At 45.8% G+C, this 13,981-nt stretch overlaps 5 protein-coding genes across 5 annotated transcripts; 1 reads left to right on the top strand and 4 right to left on the bottom strand.

Annotated features, from left to right (window-relative positions):
- Positions 1 to 2,128: 2,128 nt before the first annotated feature.
- V1512DRAFT_61155 (uncharacterized protein) lies at positions 2,129 to 3,706 on the bottom strand. Its single transcript, XM_066918450.1, has 2 exons — positions 3,069 to 3,706; positions 2,129 to 3,017 (listed from the first exon to the last, which is right to left on the bottom strand). Exons 1-2 carry the CDS (start codon positions 3,253 to 3,255, stop codon positions 2,218 to 2,220), a joined length of 987 nt encoding a protein of 328 aa, XP_066773387.1. The 5' UTR covers positions 3,256 to 3,706; the 3' UTR covers positions 2,129 to 2,217.
- A 2,308-nt stretch (positions 3,707 to 6,014) lies between these two features.
- On the bottom strand, positions 6,015 to 10,026 carry V1512DRAFT_233383 (uncharacterized protein). Its single transcript, XM_066914034.1, has 3 exons — positions 8,658 to 10,026; positions 7,494 to 8,615; positions 6,015 to 7,445 (listed from the first exon to the last, which is right to left on the bottom strand). Exons 1-3 carry the CDS (start codon positions 9,944 to 9,946, stop codon positions 6,122 to 6,124), a joined length of 3,735 nt encoding a protein of 1,244 aa, XP_066773386.1. The 5' UTR covers positions 9,947 to 10,026; the 3' UTR covers positions 6,015 to 6,121.
- A 72-nt stretch (positions 10,027 to 10,098) lies between these two features.
- V1512DRAFT_257599 (uncharacterized protein) lies at positions 10,099 to 11,093 on the bottom strand. Its single transcript, XM_066915263.1, has 3 exons — positions 10,559 to 11,093; positions 10,460 to 10,510; positions 10,099 to 10,407 (listed from the first exon to the last, which is right to left on the bottom strand). The coding sequence occupies exons 1-3, from the start codon at positions 10,913 to 10,915 to the stop codon at positions 10,207 to 10,209; spliced, it is 609 nt and encodes a 202-aa protein (XP_066773385.1). The 5' UTR covers positions 10,916 to 11,093; the 3' UTR covers positions 10,099 to 10,206.
- On the top strand, positions 10,743 to 11,871 carry V1512DRAFT_257597 (HIT-like domain-containing protein). The gene is made up of 2 exons (XM_066915262.1): positions 10,743 to 11,088; positions 11,133 to 11,871. The coding sequence occupies exons 1-2, from the start codon at positions 11,034 to 11,036 to the stop codon at positions 11,825 to 11,827; spliced, it is 750 nt and encodes a 249-aa protein (XP_066773384.1). The 5' UTR covers positions 10,743 to 11,033; the 3' UTR covers positions 11,828 to 11,871.
- V1512DRAFT_289174 (armadillo-type protein) lies at positions 11,799 to 13,886 on the bottom strand. Its single transcript, XM_066918166.1, has 3 exons — positions 13,619 to 13,886; positions 12,896 to 13,569; positions 11,799 to 12,849 (listed from the first exon to the last, which is right to left on the bottom strand). The coding sequence occupies exons 1-3, from the start codon at positions 13,850 to 13,852 to the stop codon at positions 12,102 to 12,104; spliced, it is 1,656 nt and encodes a 551-aa protein (XP_066773383.1). The 5' UTR covers positions 13,853 to 13,886; the 3' UTR covers positions 11,799 to 12,101.
- Between the last annotated feature and the right edge of the window lie 95 nt (positions 13,887 to 13,981).

The following is a 13,981-nucleotide window of genomic DNA, read 5'->3' as shown; positions in this document are numbered from 1 at the left end:
CAAACATCAAATACCAATACCTACGATTTGACTCGCCGTGCTTCACTGCATCAAATTCTGGAACTGCTTCGGTTAGAAAATAGCCCAGAATAAACCAGCAAACAGTGAACCCTCTCAATACTCCAGATCTTTCAAATTGTGTGTGTATATGCGTGTAATCCATGATAGTGGGCAACAGGTTCCTCAACGCATCAACTTAAATGTCACAGCCGCCGATGGGAGATCGCTGAGGTCTTCAAAATTAGTTAGCTAATAATCTTGTGATATGCTCATAGTTCTTACCCCCCAAAACCCACTATTTCCCGGCCCTGCTTCCACTAACCCCTAAAGTACGACAGAAAACAAATCCAGGAAAAAACCGTAAACACGTAAAAATGCCCAGAAACCCAGAAACCCAGAAACTCAGAAACGCAATAAAAATACAGTCCAAAACAAAAACTCTAGACACCCCTACCCCTTTCACAATAATTATGTATTAGAATGGATCATGAGACGTTACCTTAACCGTGTTCGAAGCTGTAAGATAATCAATTAGTCGAACACGAAATCAAATCAGATGAAAGCGAAATTTACCCCCTAACATCTAGCACAGCTTCAGCAACGCCTTTCCGACCGCTGTGATTGTTTTAAACATTTTTTGTTTTTTTTTTCCTTATTTTTTTTGTTCACTCACGAAAGAGATAAAATATAGCTGTCATAAAAGCAGCACTGGGCAGAAAAAGGGCGTCAAAACTTCCGCTTTCTTGTTAATTGATCAAGAAGACTTGTGCCATGAAGCTGCTCACCCTGCTCGCTAGCGCTCGATCTGGATGTATCGCAAAACTGGTAGCTGCTGTATCGGAGCAGGGGACTCGCAGAGATCTGACTGGGAGCATTCATCACTCGTCGTCGTTTGCCATACTCAGAGACAGCAAAGAACGGCATATTGCTGGTGTCCAGGTCGAGAGGAGGCTCAGAACACGTCTGATCAGGCGCAGTCTTAGCAGTCAATTGGTGAGGAGAAGCACGCAAAAGCTCTTCAATGGTGTCATCGTCTGCTGTCGACGAGATAATGTCAATTCCAGCAACATGCGTACTAGTAGCGGGAACTGAGGACTGACTGCATGGAATGCTGGAGACACTTTCTGCGGAATAAGTTGGAAAACATTCTTCTTTCTCGTTGTCAGATCTGACACTCTGTTCTCCCGAGCTGTCATCACAGGAAATAAATGATTATCCTTCGTCGGCTGCTGCCATGGCTTCCAACAACACTTGCAGGCCGCTTTTTTGGCAATCTATACTCTCGTTTATCTTAAAAGGGGCGCCCTTTTCCATGACGCTGGCAGAGCTGTCTACTTGAACAGACCTACAGGCAGACAATGCGTCATTGGCAGAATCCCCATGAGCATCGGCGATTGAGACATTGTTCCATTTGACACGCTGCTGCTGACGAGATGTCCTATAGTTCTGATCCTCATGATCCTCAACTGCAAATTGCTTCAAACACTGCAATGCGGAAGTAGACGGCATATCAGACTGAAGAAGTCTCTTACGATTCTTGCGATCATTCAAAGGCTCAGTAGTTTCAGGCACGTTGGACGATTGTGCATCTCGAGCATCTGCCATTGCCTGCGACACACCACGTACAGTTCTTCTAGTTGCAGATACAGCGCTAGACTCCTCCAAGCAGTCATTGTCACGAGTACAGTTGGTCCGGGCAGCATCAGCTTCTTTTCTGGACTCTTACATGATCGCTAGCAAGAGCTCTGATATGTCATGATCCTCGTCGTACTGGCTCCTAGCGACTGGCTCGTCTACAAAAGCTCCACGTGCCTTGCCTTTGTTAAGAAGCGCTAACATTTCATCTTCACTATCTGAATGCACATCTTGCAAGATAGTAAACTCGTCTTCCTTGTAGTCTTCACTTCAAGATCACCTAGCGGCATTTCCTGGTCAACGTTCATGCATGAGGTTGTGACGTAATCATTGTTCTCAGTACGCACAGCTTGCGAGATAATAGGCTCGTCACCTTCATAGTTCTGGAGTATGTCAAGCGGCATTTCTCGATCGTTTGATGCTTTCGCAGTCGGTGTGTGCCGACTTTTAACACGCTTCAAATGACGAGTCTTGCACTCCACATCATCTTCAATCGCAGCTCTCTTCTGGACGTTGGTTGTCACGGATATAACCGCGATAGTACCGTGGCAAGACTGGCGAGGGCGGTGAAAAATTCAGTCGCTATCGGACAATATAGTCATCACAACGCGACGTGTTTCTGTGCCGTTTCCACTCTCCAAACAAGAACGACGATTTAGTAGGTGTCCAGAGATGGCGCGGTACTTGACGAGCTTTGTTCAACCGCATGCCTTCTAAATCTGTAGCTGGTGCTGGTCTCGATGTTGGAGGAAGCTGAAAGTTCATTTCTGGTGTCGGCAAAAACTCAAACTCTGAGGCAGAAGATATAGGCACAGATTCGACATCTACCATCGGAAAAGACGGTGACACTATTGCTTCCACTGAAAATACCATGTATACAGGCTCTGCAGGCTCTACAGGTTCAGCCAGACACTCAGACTTTCTAGATGGCGTACACACAAGCTTTGGTAACTCTGCCTTTGGTGCAGCATCCACACTAGTGTCTATGTCATATGCTATTTGATCCGACACGACTGGCACCAGCTCTGACTCAGGATCAGACAGCGCAGGCTCAACGCTGTTCTCAGTTACAACAGAGACTCCTTGAGCTTCAGATAGGTGTGCAGACTTATATGGATTGGCAGGTGTATAAGTTGAACCACTGGGATCTTTCAAATTGGCACTAGACTTAAGTTTCTTACTAGACATCAATTGGGGGTACTCTTTTGGAAAGTTCAAGCGGCGCCATCGTGCCGAAACAGCTCTACTAGTCAAGCGGTGGCGCGGTAATTTGTGAACTTTCCAGTCTTGTGAAGTCTTTGACGAGCAAGCTTGCGCAGCCAATAATGCTTTGCTTGTGGGGCAACCCCTACGTGCAGCGGCATTATAATCTAATAGTGCATCTGTAATCTTTTCAGTACTAATTCGGGTGAAAAATGTTTTGGTGCTCTTACTCAGATCAGGCCAAGAATCATAGCCAGGTCCGGCAGGCCATCTGTGATTTTCTGCTGTATAACCTTGCGCAGACGACTTTTTGAAGTCAGATGACGCAACAGGCGACATCTTTGCCGTGCTTGCCATGCTGTGTAAACCTGTCTCAAGCAACTCGGCTGAATCATCTACTCGCATGTTAGCATACATTGTTTCAATACGCGCTGCTTTTGCCTCGGCGTTGAGGTGGATGCGCCAACGAATCCATGCGCCAACTCATTTCCTGCGTTGTATTTGAGGAGTCTCTGTTTATAGCTGAAGCATTGGGCAACTTCATCGCTGTTTTCGCCGCCGCGGATGCAAAGTCCCCCACAGTGTCTTCATTGCCAGGTTTTGGTTTGGTTGGGAAAGTAGACCACAACAGACGCCGATCAGACTCTGCAATACTACGGTCACTCCAAACATGAAGTTCACTCCAAGCATTCGACCGGTTGACGCGAGCTTGCTCTTTCTCGTCTTTGGATGCCAACCGTGAAGGGAAAACAGGTGTGTAATTTCCTTTCAAAGTCCTTCCCCTTTGCTCTATACTGGATTCACTTCTGGTACCGTTTCTATAAGACATCTCCAAGCTCGGAGGGAGGTATGTAACACGCGCGTAGTCTACGATGCCGGGCCTAGTGTATTCTATGGCGTTGAACACTTTCGCCACAAAGAAAGACAAGAGCAGTCTATAAGGATCGTCCTCGTGAGACCTATGTAGCATGCTGTATTGGGTTTCTGTAATCCAAGGTACCACCGTAAGAGCCAGCTCAAGCATGCTTTGGTTGATACCTAGGACGGCAAGAGTGCCCGTCACATGTGAGGGATCAGCAGAAGCTGATGATTCAAATGGGACTTGAGCTAGCTCAACGGTATCAAACTGTGCCTCTGATTCTGCGCCGGCAGAGTCGCTGTTATCCGTGGGTTCGGGATCCCCATGATTGAACACGCGAACTTTGTCTGCCAAAGTTTGTAAGTAGAAGCTACATTGTTAGTATTGAAATAAATAATAAATATAACCACAAACTCAATCATTTAAAAAGCTTTGTAACAAAATTCGGTGTGAATCTTTTATGGATGCTGCAACTGAGGAAAGATGGAACTGTGAATTGGATCCTCGTAGCCATAACAACCACGGTGTAAACAAACTGATACAGAGTAAACAAAATTCTTCCAACTGCACACATGATCAAATCTACGTCGGCATTATTGAACGCGTCGCGACATGTTTTTTTTGTAAATACATGCATCTGTCGTGATATTTTATATGGCATTTTCTTGCGCTTTTGACGTCTTTTTACATTGACTTAGTTTTAAACGTCAAGGTTTAAATGTCTTATTAATAACGGGCAGAAGTGCATTAGCGAATAACTTAAAGACGCCATATTCCACATTCCGCCACATTGCACATTCCGATTGGACCAAAATAGCTTCAACAATCACCCTGTTCTTCAGTACGGCTAGTGCGTAGTGATGAGACAAAGGATATGACGTATTTGTTCAAGAATGCAGTATTTTTGAATATGACAGAAAAAAGGAAATTGTGAGGTAAACAGAATTGAAGTAAGGGGAACTAGAGTAAACAAGACGCAAACAAAGGCCAACAAAGGCAAAAGAGGCTTATAGCTCTTTAGATTCGCCATTCTATAACCTTGCTGCGAAATCAAAGTGTAGATGTGGGCTGGAGTACATTTGGCACCATTTCTTCCGTTCACACTCGTATTGAGTTGACGCTCAACTTCCTCTATTATACAAACAGAATTAGCACTATCATGCCGATACTTAACTTCTGGCAGTATAGGTTGTCACCGACAATATTAAGTCAGCGTCTGATTAAGCGCACGGATTTGAAATCCACCTCTAAAAGCCTGGACAGATAGAACTGGCATCGCACTCGGTAACTCTTTAACATATATTAGAGACAGAAATAATTGTATAGAATAGCAAGACACTAATGCACGACAGGAAAGATACAGTTTGCAGACAGATAAGCATCGCGTGGAAGAAGCTGACAATGTCAGTGAAGCGTAGATACAGTTAAATACACTAGCTTAAAATTTCAGCTTTGAAACATGTAATCTTTTCTTTTGTTCTCCCGGTAGTTGTCTGCGCGTGGTTTAACCTGATTGTGTCACGTGTCAACGCGTCAGCACGTCAAAACGTGTCTTTCGTTATATACGTTTAGTGCAGCATAGCCAAGGCGAAGCGAATATGGACTTGTTTTGATCTTCAATTTATTTCGGAACGGTTTAGTTTCAGAAAGGTAGGGGTGCATTAGCAACATGCTTAAGCAAGCGCCACATTCAGAAAACTCTTGAAACGTACATCTTGACACAATGCTGTAACAAGGTTGTGACCTGGTGTGGTGGAAAATCAAGTTTGATGCTTGAGTTTTATTAATGATGGTTAACGGAATGGTCGTTAGCTGTTTGAGACGTGACCTAGAATTCAAAATTAATGGCATTATCAACGTATTATGGTGGCTTAATATAGTATAAATTAACATTTATAGGCAGACTATATAGGAGAAAAACTAGTGAACTTATTGGCATCTAGATACAGTGCCAATGGAGTATAAGCGAGTACTCGATAAAGGAAAGGGAACGAAGTGGAGGGCTGCACAGAGCACGAGGGCAATTTGAGTTGCTGATAAGTAAGGGTCTTGTGATGATGTTGAGTTTTTATGTTAATATTTATTTTACGAACGTCGTTTGTATAAGACGGAGAATACAATAATAAATAAATAAAAATTTAGTGTTTAAAGATTTTTATTATTTTAAGAATGAAAACATCCGACATTGTATCGTGTAGTCATTGAGTGAAGTAAGTCTATAAAACCAGAACTTGTCTTCACTTTTAATCAAGATTAATTGAATTATCTACAAATAAAAAAACACCTTGAAATTTTAAAAAGGTCTGCAAAAGTCGCAAAAAATATACATTTCTTTTATTGACCAAATCCTACGACAAATATCTGAAGAAACAACCAACAATACAGTAACTTTTAGCTATATACCAAGAAATAATTTACCACTCATCACTCTTCCACCACCTTTTCTTCTTCCTTTAACTGCTCCGTCTCTGAACTTCCATGTTCAGTCGACGCTCCAGGTGCATCCGACTCGGCAGCTTCAGCGTGAATTAAAGCTTCGGAATCTGTTCTCGCCCGCGGGTCTACTAAAGCTCCGAAGTCAACTGCCGCGTCAGACTCCATCACAGTCGTAGCTTTGACAGGCATTTCAATGTCAATACCATCATCAGCCTCTACAGGTTCTTTTTCCACCGTATCTCCAGGCTCAACCACAGCTGACTCAATCGTATGTTCAGACTCAACCGCATAGTCAGGCTCTAGATCAGCTCCGGACTCGGTCTCTACTATATCGGACTCATCATTCAAATCCTCCCAGGACTCCGCAATCGGCTCTTTCTTAACTTTTTTAGCTGCAGCCACCGTCGCAGTCGGCGTAGGCGCAGACAACGACGCTACCGGTTCCGATGCCGCTTTTGCAATTTGGTTGAACGCTGCAAACCTGCCCGCAGTGACCAGACTCGTTGTTGACGAGCTCGGAGTTGGTGTCACTGACGTTGACTTGTCTCGCTCGCGATACGCAATCGCGCCCTCCTTGTTGACCCAGCAGAGCTCGACTACTTCGGCCAGATGCTCCTTCAACACGACAAACCGTCTGATTATCGGCTTCAACATTGCGAGTTCGGCTTCGACTTGGTCGATTGCGAGCGACGACGGCTTAGGTTGCAGCAATACATCTTCGTCCGCGATCCACTGCACCGTAAACTTGAGCTGGGAGTACTCCGAAATCAAAGGCTCAAGTTTTCGCTCGAGATCCATTCGCATTAATCCGATTTGTACAGACTCTAGTACGATGGCATTGTATGCTTGTTTTGGAGCCCGCCTGAGTGCAGTCAGAAGACCGGTATTGCTGATGACGCCTGACGATGGCATCGAAACACCTTCCTGCGCCTTTGTCTTTTGCAGAATTGCATACGACTGGGCCAGGTTTCGGTCCGGTAACGCAGTTCGCGAAGTACGGTGAAGCACCACGCTGCGATGAGGTTCAGGATCTTGCGCCTCGCTTTCAAGATTGTATACTTCGGCTAACGTGTGAATAAATTGTCGCTGAGTACTCTTCATCGGTGGGAATGCAAGCGAGCGTTTTGGTGGGGTAGCAATGACAAATGAGTCAACAATCTTCTCAATACTCTCGCACCATTTCTTGTTTATGGAATAAAGTCGTAGGCAAATCTCCGAATGAACCGGAGTGGCTTCCGCTCTGGCTTCTTGGTTAATTTGTAAAGCTTCAGCTAAACGATTGTTCCGCGCAAGAAGAGCACAGTGATCGTTACTGCGATCATTAGTATGAACAAAGTTGTACAAATGTATGCAAACTCACCACTTCAATTCTCGCTTCGGACTCTTTTGCGACTTTGTCGCATTGCACTTGATCTCAACGGTCAAATTCCCACACTGACAGCTGATTGTTATCAACGCCGGACACGGTTTGAGCTCCTGACACTCGAACGGCGAGTGACACGCCGCTTCGTCCGGATGCCCACACGACTTTGTTTTGCCGCAAAGTTGCTTGCACGGGTTCTCGCACTGTCCTTCATGATGACAGGGCTTTTTGCAAAAATGCGATCCGCATGCCAAAAGTTTACTGCAGATCTGACCGCACGAGACCTGCTCGCGACTGCAGGGTTGGTTCTTGAGCACTTTCTTGCCGCACATGCATTCTCTCTCAACAAAGTACGGACACTTTGGACATTGTTCATCGTCCATGTGACAATTGTGCGGCACGAGAGGATGCCCACACGGCTTTGGTCTGGTGCAAGGGTAGCTGCACTTTGGCGGTTTGGCTCCGCACGGGATCGGCGGCATGATCTTTGTCCGACCGCAGTTGCATGTCAATTCGTCGAACGAGGCTTCTAAACAGGGAGGACATGGTCCGCGGTGACAGGTGATTTGGCACATATGGTTACCGCACTTGAGCGGGCGATTGCAGTTCTGCGTGCACAAATGCTCTGGCTCGATGTAATCTTCAAGATGCTGCAACATATACGCGTTTTCTTTCCGCCGCTGCTTGACCATACGTTCCAGCCCTGCCTTTTCACCTGCACAGCAAGTCGCGCCGCATTCATGACGCTGGCAGTTTAGCTGGACACGACAAACATGCTCGCATCGAGGCGGACCCATCGCAAGGTCGCAGCAGTGAACGGTTATTGAAGTGTGTTCACACAGACACGGCACTGTAACGCGCTCAAGACAAGGGCCGCAGTCGCCAGTGTGGCAAATTTGCTTGCATGGGTGTCCGCAAACCAGTTCCTTGCCGCATGGATCTGTGCATGTCGGGATTGGATCTGTACATTTTACACGCTGATGGCCAAGTATGTCACTAATCGTGTGTTTGCCGCAAGGGCAAGTAAGAATAACGTCAGGACTTAGAGGGCAGTGCGCTGATTCTGCAACCTGAGGATGACATTCTTTCTTGCATTGATGGTCTTCACAGTCGTAATACCTAACAATTAGTAAAAGTGCACACATTATGACATATACACACCTTCCGCAAACATTGTCACACTTCCAAATGCCAATCCAGTAAGCCTCGTCACCATCTTCGTCGATAAACGTGCTTCTTTTGGCAGGTAAAGTCTGAAAGCATTTGACGTCCTTGTCTTCTTTGCCGCAATAGCAGCTACTGTGAATTGGTGCCTGACATGGACCGCACAAGTCAGTGTGACACGGTCTCGAACAGCGATGGACACCACAGGCCATCATTTCACCACACACAACGCCGCAGCTCCAGCCGTCGTAGCTTGTCTCTACACATTTGCGCTGCAGACCGGATTTCCCGCAAAAACAATCAATACGCGGCCCCATGGCCTGGCATTTCGGGTGCGGGCCAGGATGACAAGGCATCTGGCAGACGTGAGGACAGGTGGTGTACTCTGCTGCACAAGACTGACCACAGGAGTGCGGCGGAAACAGTGGTGACTGATCGGGGTTGTCAGTCTTACCGCACCAGCATTTGTACCGGTCCGGCACTTGGGCACGTGCGGTCTGGCAGCCTGGACATCGCCATAGTTGAGAGTCGAAAGACTCTGATGGCGTTTGCTCGACGCCTGACTTTTTAAGCTGGTTCGCCCATTTCTGTATACAGTTGATATGAAAGACACGGTAACAAGTGTCGCATGTCCAGACTCGCGACTTGCGGTTGATAGAATTGATACAGATCATGCATTCGTATGCGCACGAGTGGATTTCCTGTAGAATGCTTGCAGCGAGCGAGTTGTTAGACATGTCAAACCCGTAAAAGTACTCTGTCAAATCAAGTGAAGCTGTTGGAATGTTTCGTTTTGACTGTTTTGTAACTGATTCATCTTCTGCATTTGGGACAGTCAACCGCGACCCAAATGACGATGCCATTGCTCTATTTTTAAACTTTGAACCCGTTGGTTTCGGCGGTTGTTGTAGTTGCTGCTGCTGCTGTGGTATAAAGTCTGGCTGTTGGGGATTGAGCGCAGTGTTTGCCCGTCCAGCTGGCCTTCGCCGACTCGCCTGATCAGCGCCAGAATCAGGCCCATATCTCTGTCTTCGCCTTGATCCGCGTTCGTTCGTACTCGGCTCAGAAGCACTCTCAATCTGCGCATCTGTTTGATCTCTAGCAGGTCTCTCCGGCCGTCTGCGGTTACGCCGCTGCGGTTGTTGCGTCTGCTCGGTCTGTTGTTGAGCTTGCTGGTCTGAATTCCTCGGCCGACGATTACGATGGCGCGACCGAGCTGGCTGCCCCGAACCCGAGATTTCTGGATGCAAAATCGGCACCGACTGTGCTGTCGTGACTTCTGCCATGTTTAGCTGTAACGTGGTCTAAATATTTTGTTGTGAGTGGGAATTGACGTGCTCGAGGAAGTCGAGCTGGCAATTCATTGACGCCACATTGTGGCACGCACGTCACAACACCCTTGAATAGTTTATATTGCTGGCAAATGCTAGCACTGTTACCCGGATTAAATTACAATGCGGCTCATATTGTGGCTGATGCACAACTTCGTCCTTATATCAAAATGACTCTTAATTACTGGAAACGGTTACTAAGAAACAAATATAATTCACGAATCTGAGTTCCGATGCCGGTTTGTTAATGATGAGATGACTGGCAAAGCGGGTCCGCCCATCGAAGAGGAGGAAGCTGAGAGTGATGATAATGTTAAGAGAGAAGACGACCCAAGTCTGTGGATTTTGTTTCGTGGTCTTGTGTCGGGGTCAAGATCGTGAGTGTCAGAAGTAGATAGAATTGTTGATATAGATTGCTTTTAATGAGTAAATCAGTGTCACAGTCGTAGAGAGAATAACCAAACGTACGCTTCGTGGTATAGATGAATGTAACAATAAAGAGTCCAATGCTGGCAGAAACTGCCTGCATCAGTATTCAATACCTTCGCATCAGTAAACTACACTCACCGGCTTAGTGAAAGATCCATCCTTTGCCAGACGTTTAATCGATCCTTGCCCCGATTTCTGTATAGTCGTCCTCGAACCACTTGATTCTGATTCTAACTCCGGCCCATTAAAATAGAATTCATTACTGGATCCTGACGCGACGCTGCCCGGATAAATTGAATTTGAATGTGAACTACCTGAAGACGTGTGGGAGAGCAATGGCTGTAAAACAGACGACGCAGGCGACCGCTGCTGTTGTGGTTGTTGTTGCTTAGGAGGTATTGGGGGAGTGTACGCTGGCAGCGTGGTCGACTGCGCCGCCACAAACGCTTGTGGTAATGATTGCTTCGGCGGATACTTCTTGCGCAGGCGAGCCATTTGGTTTAAGCCATTCTTTTGCCGTTTAAGTGCTGAATTCCCGGGGCGAAACTGTACGATAAGGATAGTGGGGGAAAAGCCTCAGTACCTGCGGCGATTATCTAAACAAATTCTTGGGATGTCAGGATTAGTTGTCAAGTTCAGCCAAAAGATGCCTGCAAAAAGGAACGCACGTGAGCGCACGAGTTGCTATAATGATATGAACTGACACGAGTAGTCTCCGTATTAATGTCGAGCCCAAAACGTGCCAAATTCGACACACGCACGATCACGACGACATCATTCGCTGACGCACTACAAATCTTCGTCTCAAGTCCAGAATCCGCCAAGTCAGGCGAAGTCATCAAGTACACAGACGAATACACATTGATATACGATAAATATCCAAAGTCAAGCATTCACTTGCTGTTGTTGCCTCGGAATCAATCTCGTACTCATTTACATCCCTTCACAGCGCTATGCCCTGAGATCAGCACGGTGTCGGGTACAACCGAGTTTTACTTGTCAATGAAAGTGGCTGTATCTGAGTGCGTCACAATTGCAATTGAAAAATTACAGCAGAAAATAGGCAAGAAATGCAGTGAAGACGATATCGAAATAGGCGTGCACGCGATCCCGTCGATGAACAACTTGCACATCCACGTCAAGTCGCGCGACAACATCTCGCCCTCTCTGAAAAACAAAAAACATTACAACACGTTTAACACTGACTTCTTTGTCCCGTTCGACAAGCTGGAAAGTATCACCAAGTCGGACAAGGTCAATGACAAGGCATATTGTGCCACCATTATTTCATCCAACCTAATTTGCTGGCGATGCCGCCAAAACTTTACAAACCAGTTCAAAAAGTTAAAAGACCATTTGCAAACAGAATTCGTAGCTTGGAAAGAAGAAAAAGATAGCATTACGTGAATACATAAACATTACATTAGACTACTCAACATACAAACGCACAAACATACATACATACAAGAAATGATAAATATTAGTAGCTTAACGAAAGTTATATCACAAAGTCGAAAAGCAAATTACATTAGACTATAAATGGAGCTGAACATCCTACATGACAAATGATTTTAAAAAACAAAACAGCAAATGAGTATACACAGATACAACAATGGGAGGGAATACATATGAACACAACAAAACACCGTAATGACTGACAAAACAAATTCTAAACAATATTCTACGACAACATGTTGTTATCGTTCGAGAAACTGAATGTTTGGGCTTGGCTATCTGAGAATCCAGTACCGTCACCAGCACTAAATCCAAACGTGTCTCCAGCATGTTGAGGTTCAAGACCAGTTTCTTCGGCAATATCATCGTCCGAGAAATACTTGTCAATAATATTGTAAGCCTTCAAGTAGATGTCCTCATTCGCACTGTTCTGCAGCGAATGGATCTTTTCCATTCCACCGGCTTCCTCAATGTAAACAGCATATGCATTTACACTTGAACCAGTGTTGATCTTGTCCTGCTCGCCGACCTTTAGAATGTTTTCGAGTCCGTCGAGCGCAACCTGAATAATCTTGTTATCCATGCATGTCAACAGATCGCACAATGGTTTGATACAGCCCTGGCTAACAAGATACCGAATCTGGTCAGGCTTGGCCAATCCTCCCGACGTGGCGTTCGAAATAGCCCAGCACGCTTCTTTACGGGTTTTGAAGTCCGCGTTCGCGAGCAGGTTAATCAACGGTGGAATCAAGTTACTGTCAATGACGGCCTGGATTTGAGCATTGTTGCCGGCAGTGATGTTGGAAATTGTCCAGCATGCCTCTTTGCGGATGGCATCTTTAGGCGATGACAATAAAGTCAGAAGAGCAGGTAAAGCGGCACAGTTGATGATGACCTGGGTTTGTACATCATCACCGGTCACAATGTTTCCCACCGATCGTAAAGCAGGAGTCTGAACAGATGTATTCGGGTGTCTAACCGTTAGTATTTGTAAAACATAAAGTGTAAAAATATACATACAAGAGAAGCTCGACAAGTCGGCGGGGAATACCGGCCTCAATGACAGACTGGATCTTATCGTTTGAACCATCAGACAGATATGAGATGGCCCAGCACGCATCAATCAAAACCTCGTCATCCAACGAGTAGATCAAACGAGCCAAAACAGGAAGAGCAGCCGAGATCAGAGACCATTCCGGCTGGGGTGCTTTGTCACGGCAGAAATTGCTCAATGTCCACGTAGCGTTTCTGAGCATACTAAGCTTACGTGAATCGTTTAAGAGAACAAGCAGTGACTTCAAAGCACCAGCCTGGAGAACGATATCGCGACAGGCAGGCGAGTCACCGGCAATGTTGCCGAGTGCCCAGACAGCTTGCTCTCTTACATCAGCCTCAGAAGAGCTTAACAACTCGACAAAGATCGGGATTGCACCAGCGTCAATAACGACCCTAGTCTGAGCTGAAGATCCAGAAGCAATGTTTGTAAGTGCCCAAGCCGCCTCAAATTGTATAATTGAATGAGGGGACTTTAGAAACTCAACAAACCTCGACACGACACCGCAAGCAATGACCTTTTCAATTGGAGGGTTACGTTCTTTGGAAAGCAATTTGCGAAATTTGATTGTCGATTTAATCTGATCATCGATCGAATCCGAAAATACGCCCTGGATCATTTCCGGCAAGTCTTCATTAAGCTGAGATTATCAGCTATCACATCTATGCAAACGATCACAAAGACCATACCTGACTTTCTGCGTTGTTTTCGTCTTCACTTTCACTCTGGCTGGCATCGACTTGAGTCTGAGGCAAAGTGAGATTACGACGTTTGGCAAGCGATTCTTCGCGTTTCGCCTTGCGGATCTCAACCTGGGCCTCTTCACGCCTGCGACGAAGCTCGTCAGCGCGGAAATGGCCTTTGTTTTTGAAGTTCGTTCGTCTGTGCTCAGGCACGAAACGTGTCGTCGTGTCTGCGTCCATCGCGAATCGGTATTAAAGGTGGTCGAAAAGGAAAAAGAGGAGTTTTGAATGGTGATTTTTGGACCGGAGGAATTTGTTTTGATTTCCATGCGTTGGTTTATTGTGTTATGGTGTATATTTATGGTGTTA

Source organism: Lipomyces arxii (assembly GCF_038497795.1).
Source record: "Lipomyces arxii strain Phaff 12-163 unplaced genomic scaffold V1512scaffold_2, whole genome shotgun sequence".
In the NCBI taxonomy this organism is placed as follows: Eukaryota; Fungi; Ascomycota; class Lipomycetes; order Lipomycetales; family Lipomycetaceae; genus Lipomyces; species Lipomyces arxii.
Note: the sequence above shows the minus strand (reverse complement) of the source record. Positions and strands in the feature narration are given on the sequence as shown.

What these genes read in the sequence shown, in the direction of transcription:
- V1512DRAFT_61155 (XM_066918450.1), bottom strand. Translation starts at nt 3,255, where the DNA reads ATGTATGCTAACATGCGAGTAGATGATTCAGCCGAGTTGCTTGAGACA. An exon ending in TGATTCTTGGCCTGATCTGA is followed by an intron (nt 3,018 to 3,068) that starts GTAAGAGCACCA and finishes AAAAGATTACAG; the next exon opens with ATGCACTATTAGATTATAAT.
- V1512DRAFT_233383 (XM_066914034.1), bottom strand. Translation starts at nt 9,946, where the DNA reads ATGGCAGAAGTCACGACAGCACAGTCGGTGCCGATTTTGCATCCAGAA. An exon ending in TGTGACAATGTTTGCGGAAG is followed by an intron (nt 8,616 to 8,657) that starts GTGTGTATATGT and finishes ACTAATTGTTAG; the next exon opens with GTATTACGACTGTGAAGACC. An exon ending in CCGAAGCGAGAATTGAAGTG is followed by an intron (nt 7,446 to 7,493) that starts GTGAGTTTGCAT and finishes TAATGATCGCAG; the next exon opens with TAACGATCACTGTGCTCTTC.
- V1512DRAFT_257599 (XM_066915263.1), bottom strand. Translation starts at nt 10,915, where the DNA reads ATGGCTCGCCTGCGCAAGAAGTATCCGCCGAAGCAATCATTACCACAA. An exon ending in ATGGATCTTTCACTAAGCCG is followed by an intron (nt 10,511 to 10,558) that starts GTGAGTGTAGTT and finishes TGATGCAGGCAG; the next exon opens with TTTCTGCCAGCATTGGACTC. An exon ending in ATTCATCTATACCACGAAGC is followed by an intron (nt 10,408 to 10,459) that starts GTACGTTTGGTT and finishes ACTCATTAAAAG; the next exon opens with CAATCTATATCAACAATTCT.
- V1512DRAFT_257597 (XM_066915262.1), top strand. Translation starts at nt 11,034, where the DNA reads ATGTCAGGATTAGTTGTCAAGTTCAGCCAAAAGATGCCTGCAAAAAGG. An exon ending in GCCTGCAAAAAGGAACGCAC is followed by an intron (nt 11,089 to 11,132) that starts GTGAGCGCACGA and finishes TGACACGAGTAG; the next exon opens with TCTCCGTATTAATGTCGAGC.
- V1512DRAFT_289174 (XM_066918166.1), bottom strand. Translation starts at nt 13,852, where the DNA reads ATGGACGCAGACACGACGACACGTTTCGTGCCTGAGCACAGACGAACG. An exon ending in AAAACAACGCAGAAAGTCAG is followed by an intron (nt 13,570 to 13,618) that starts GTATGGTCTTTG and finishes TGATAATCTCAG; the next exon opens with CTTAATGAAGACTTGCCGGA. An exon ending in CGACTTGTCGAGCTTCTCTT is followed by an intron (nt 12,850 to 12,895) that starts GTATGTATATTT and finishes ACTAACGGTTAG; the next exon opens with ACACCCGAATACATCTGTTC.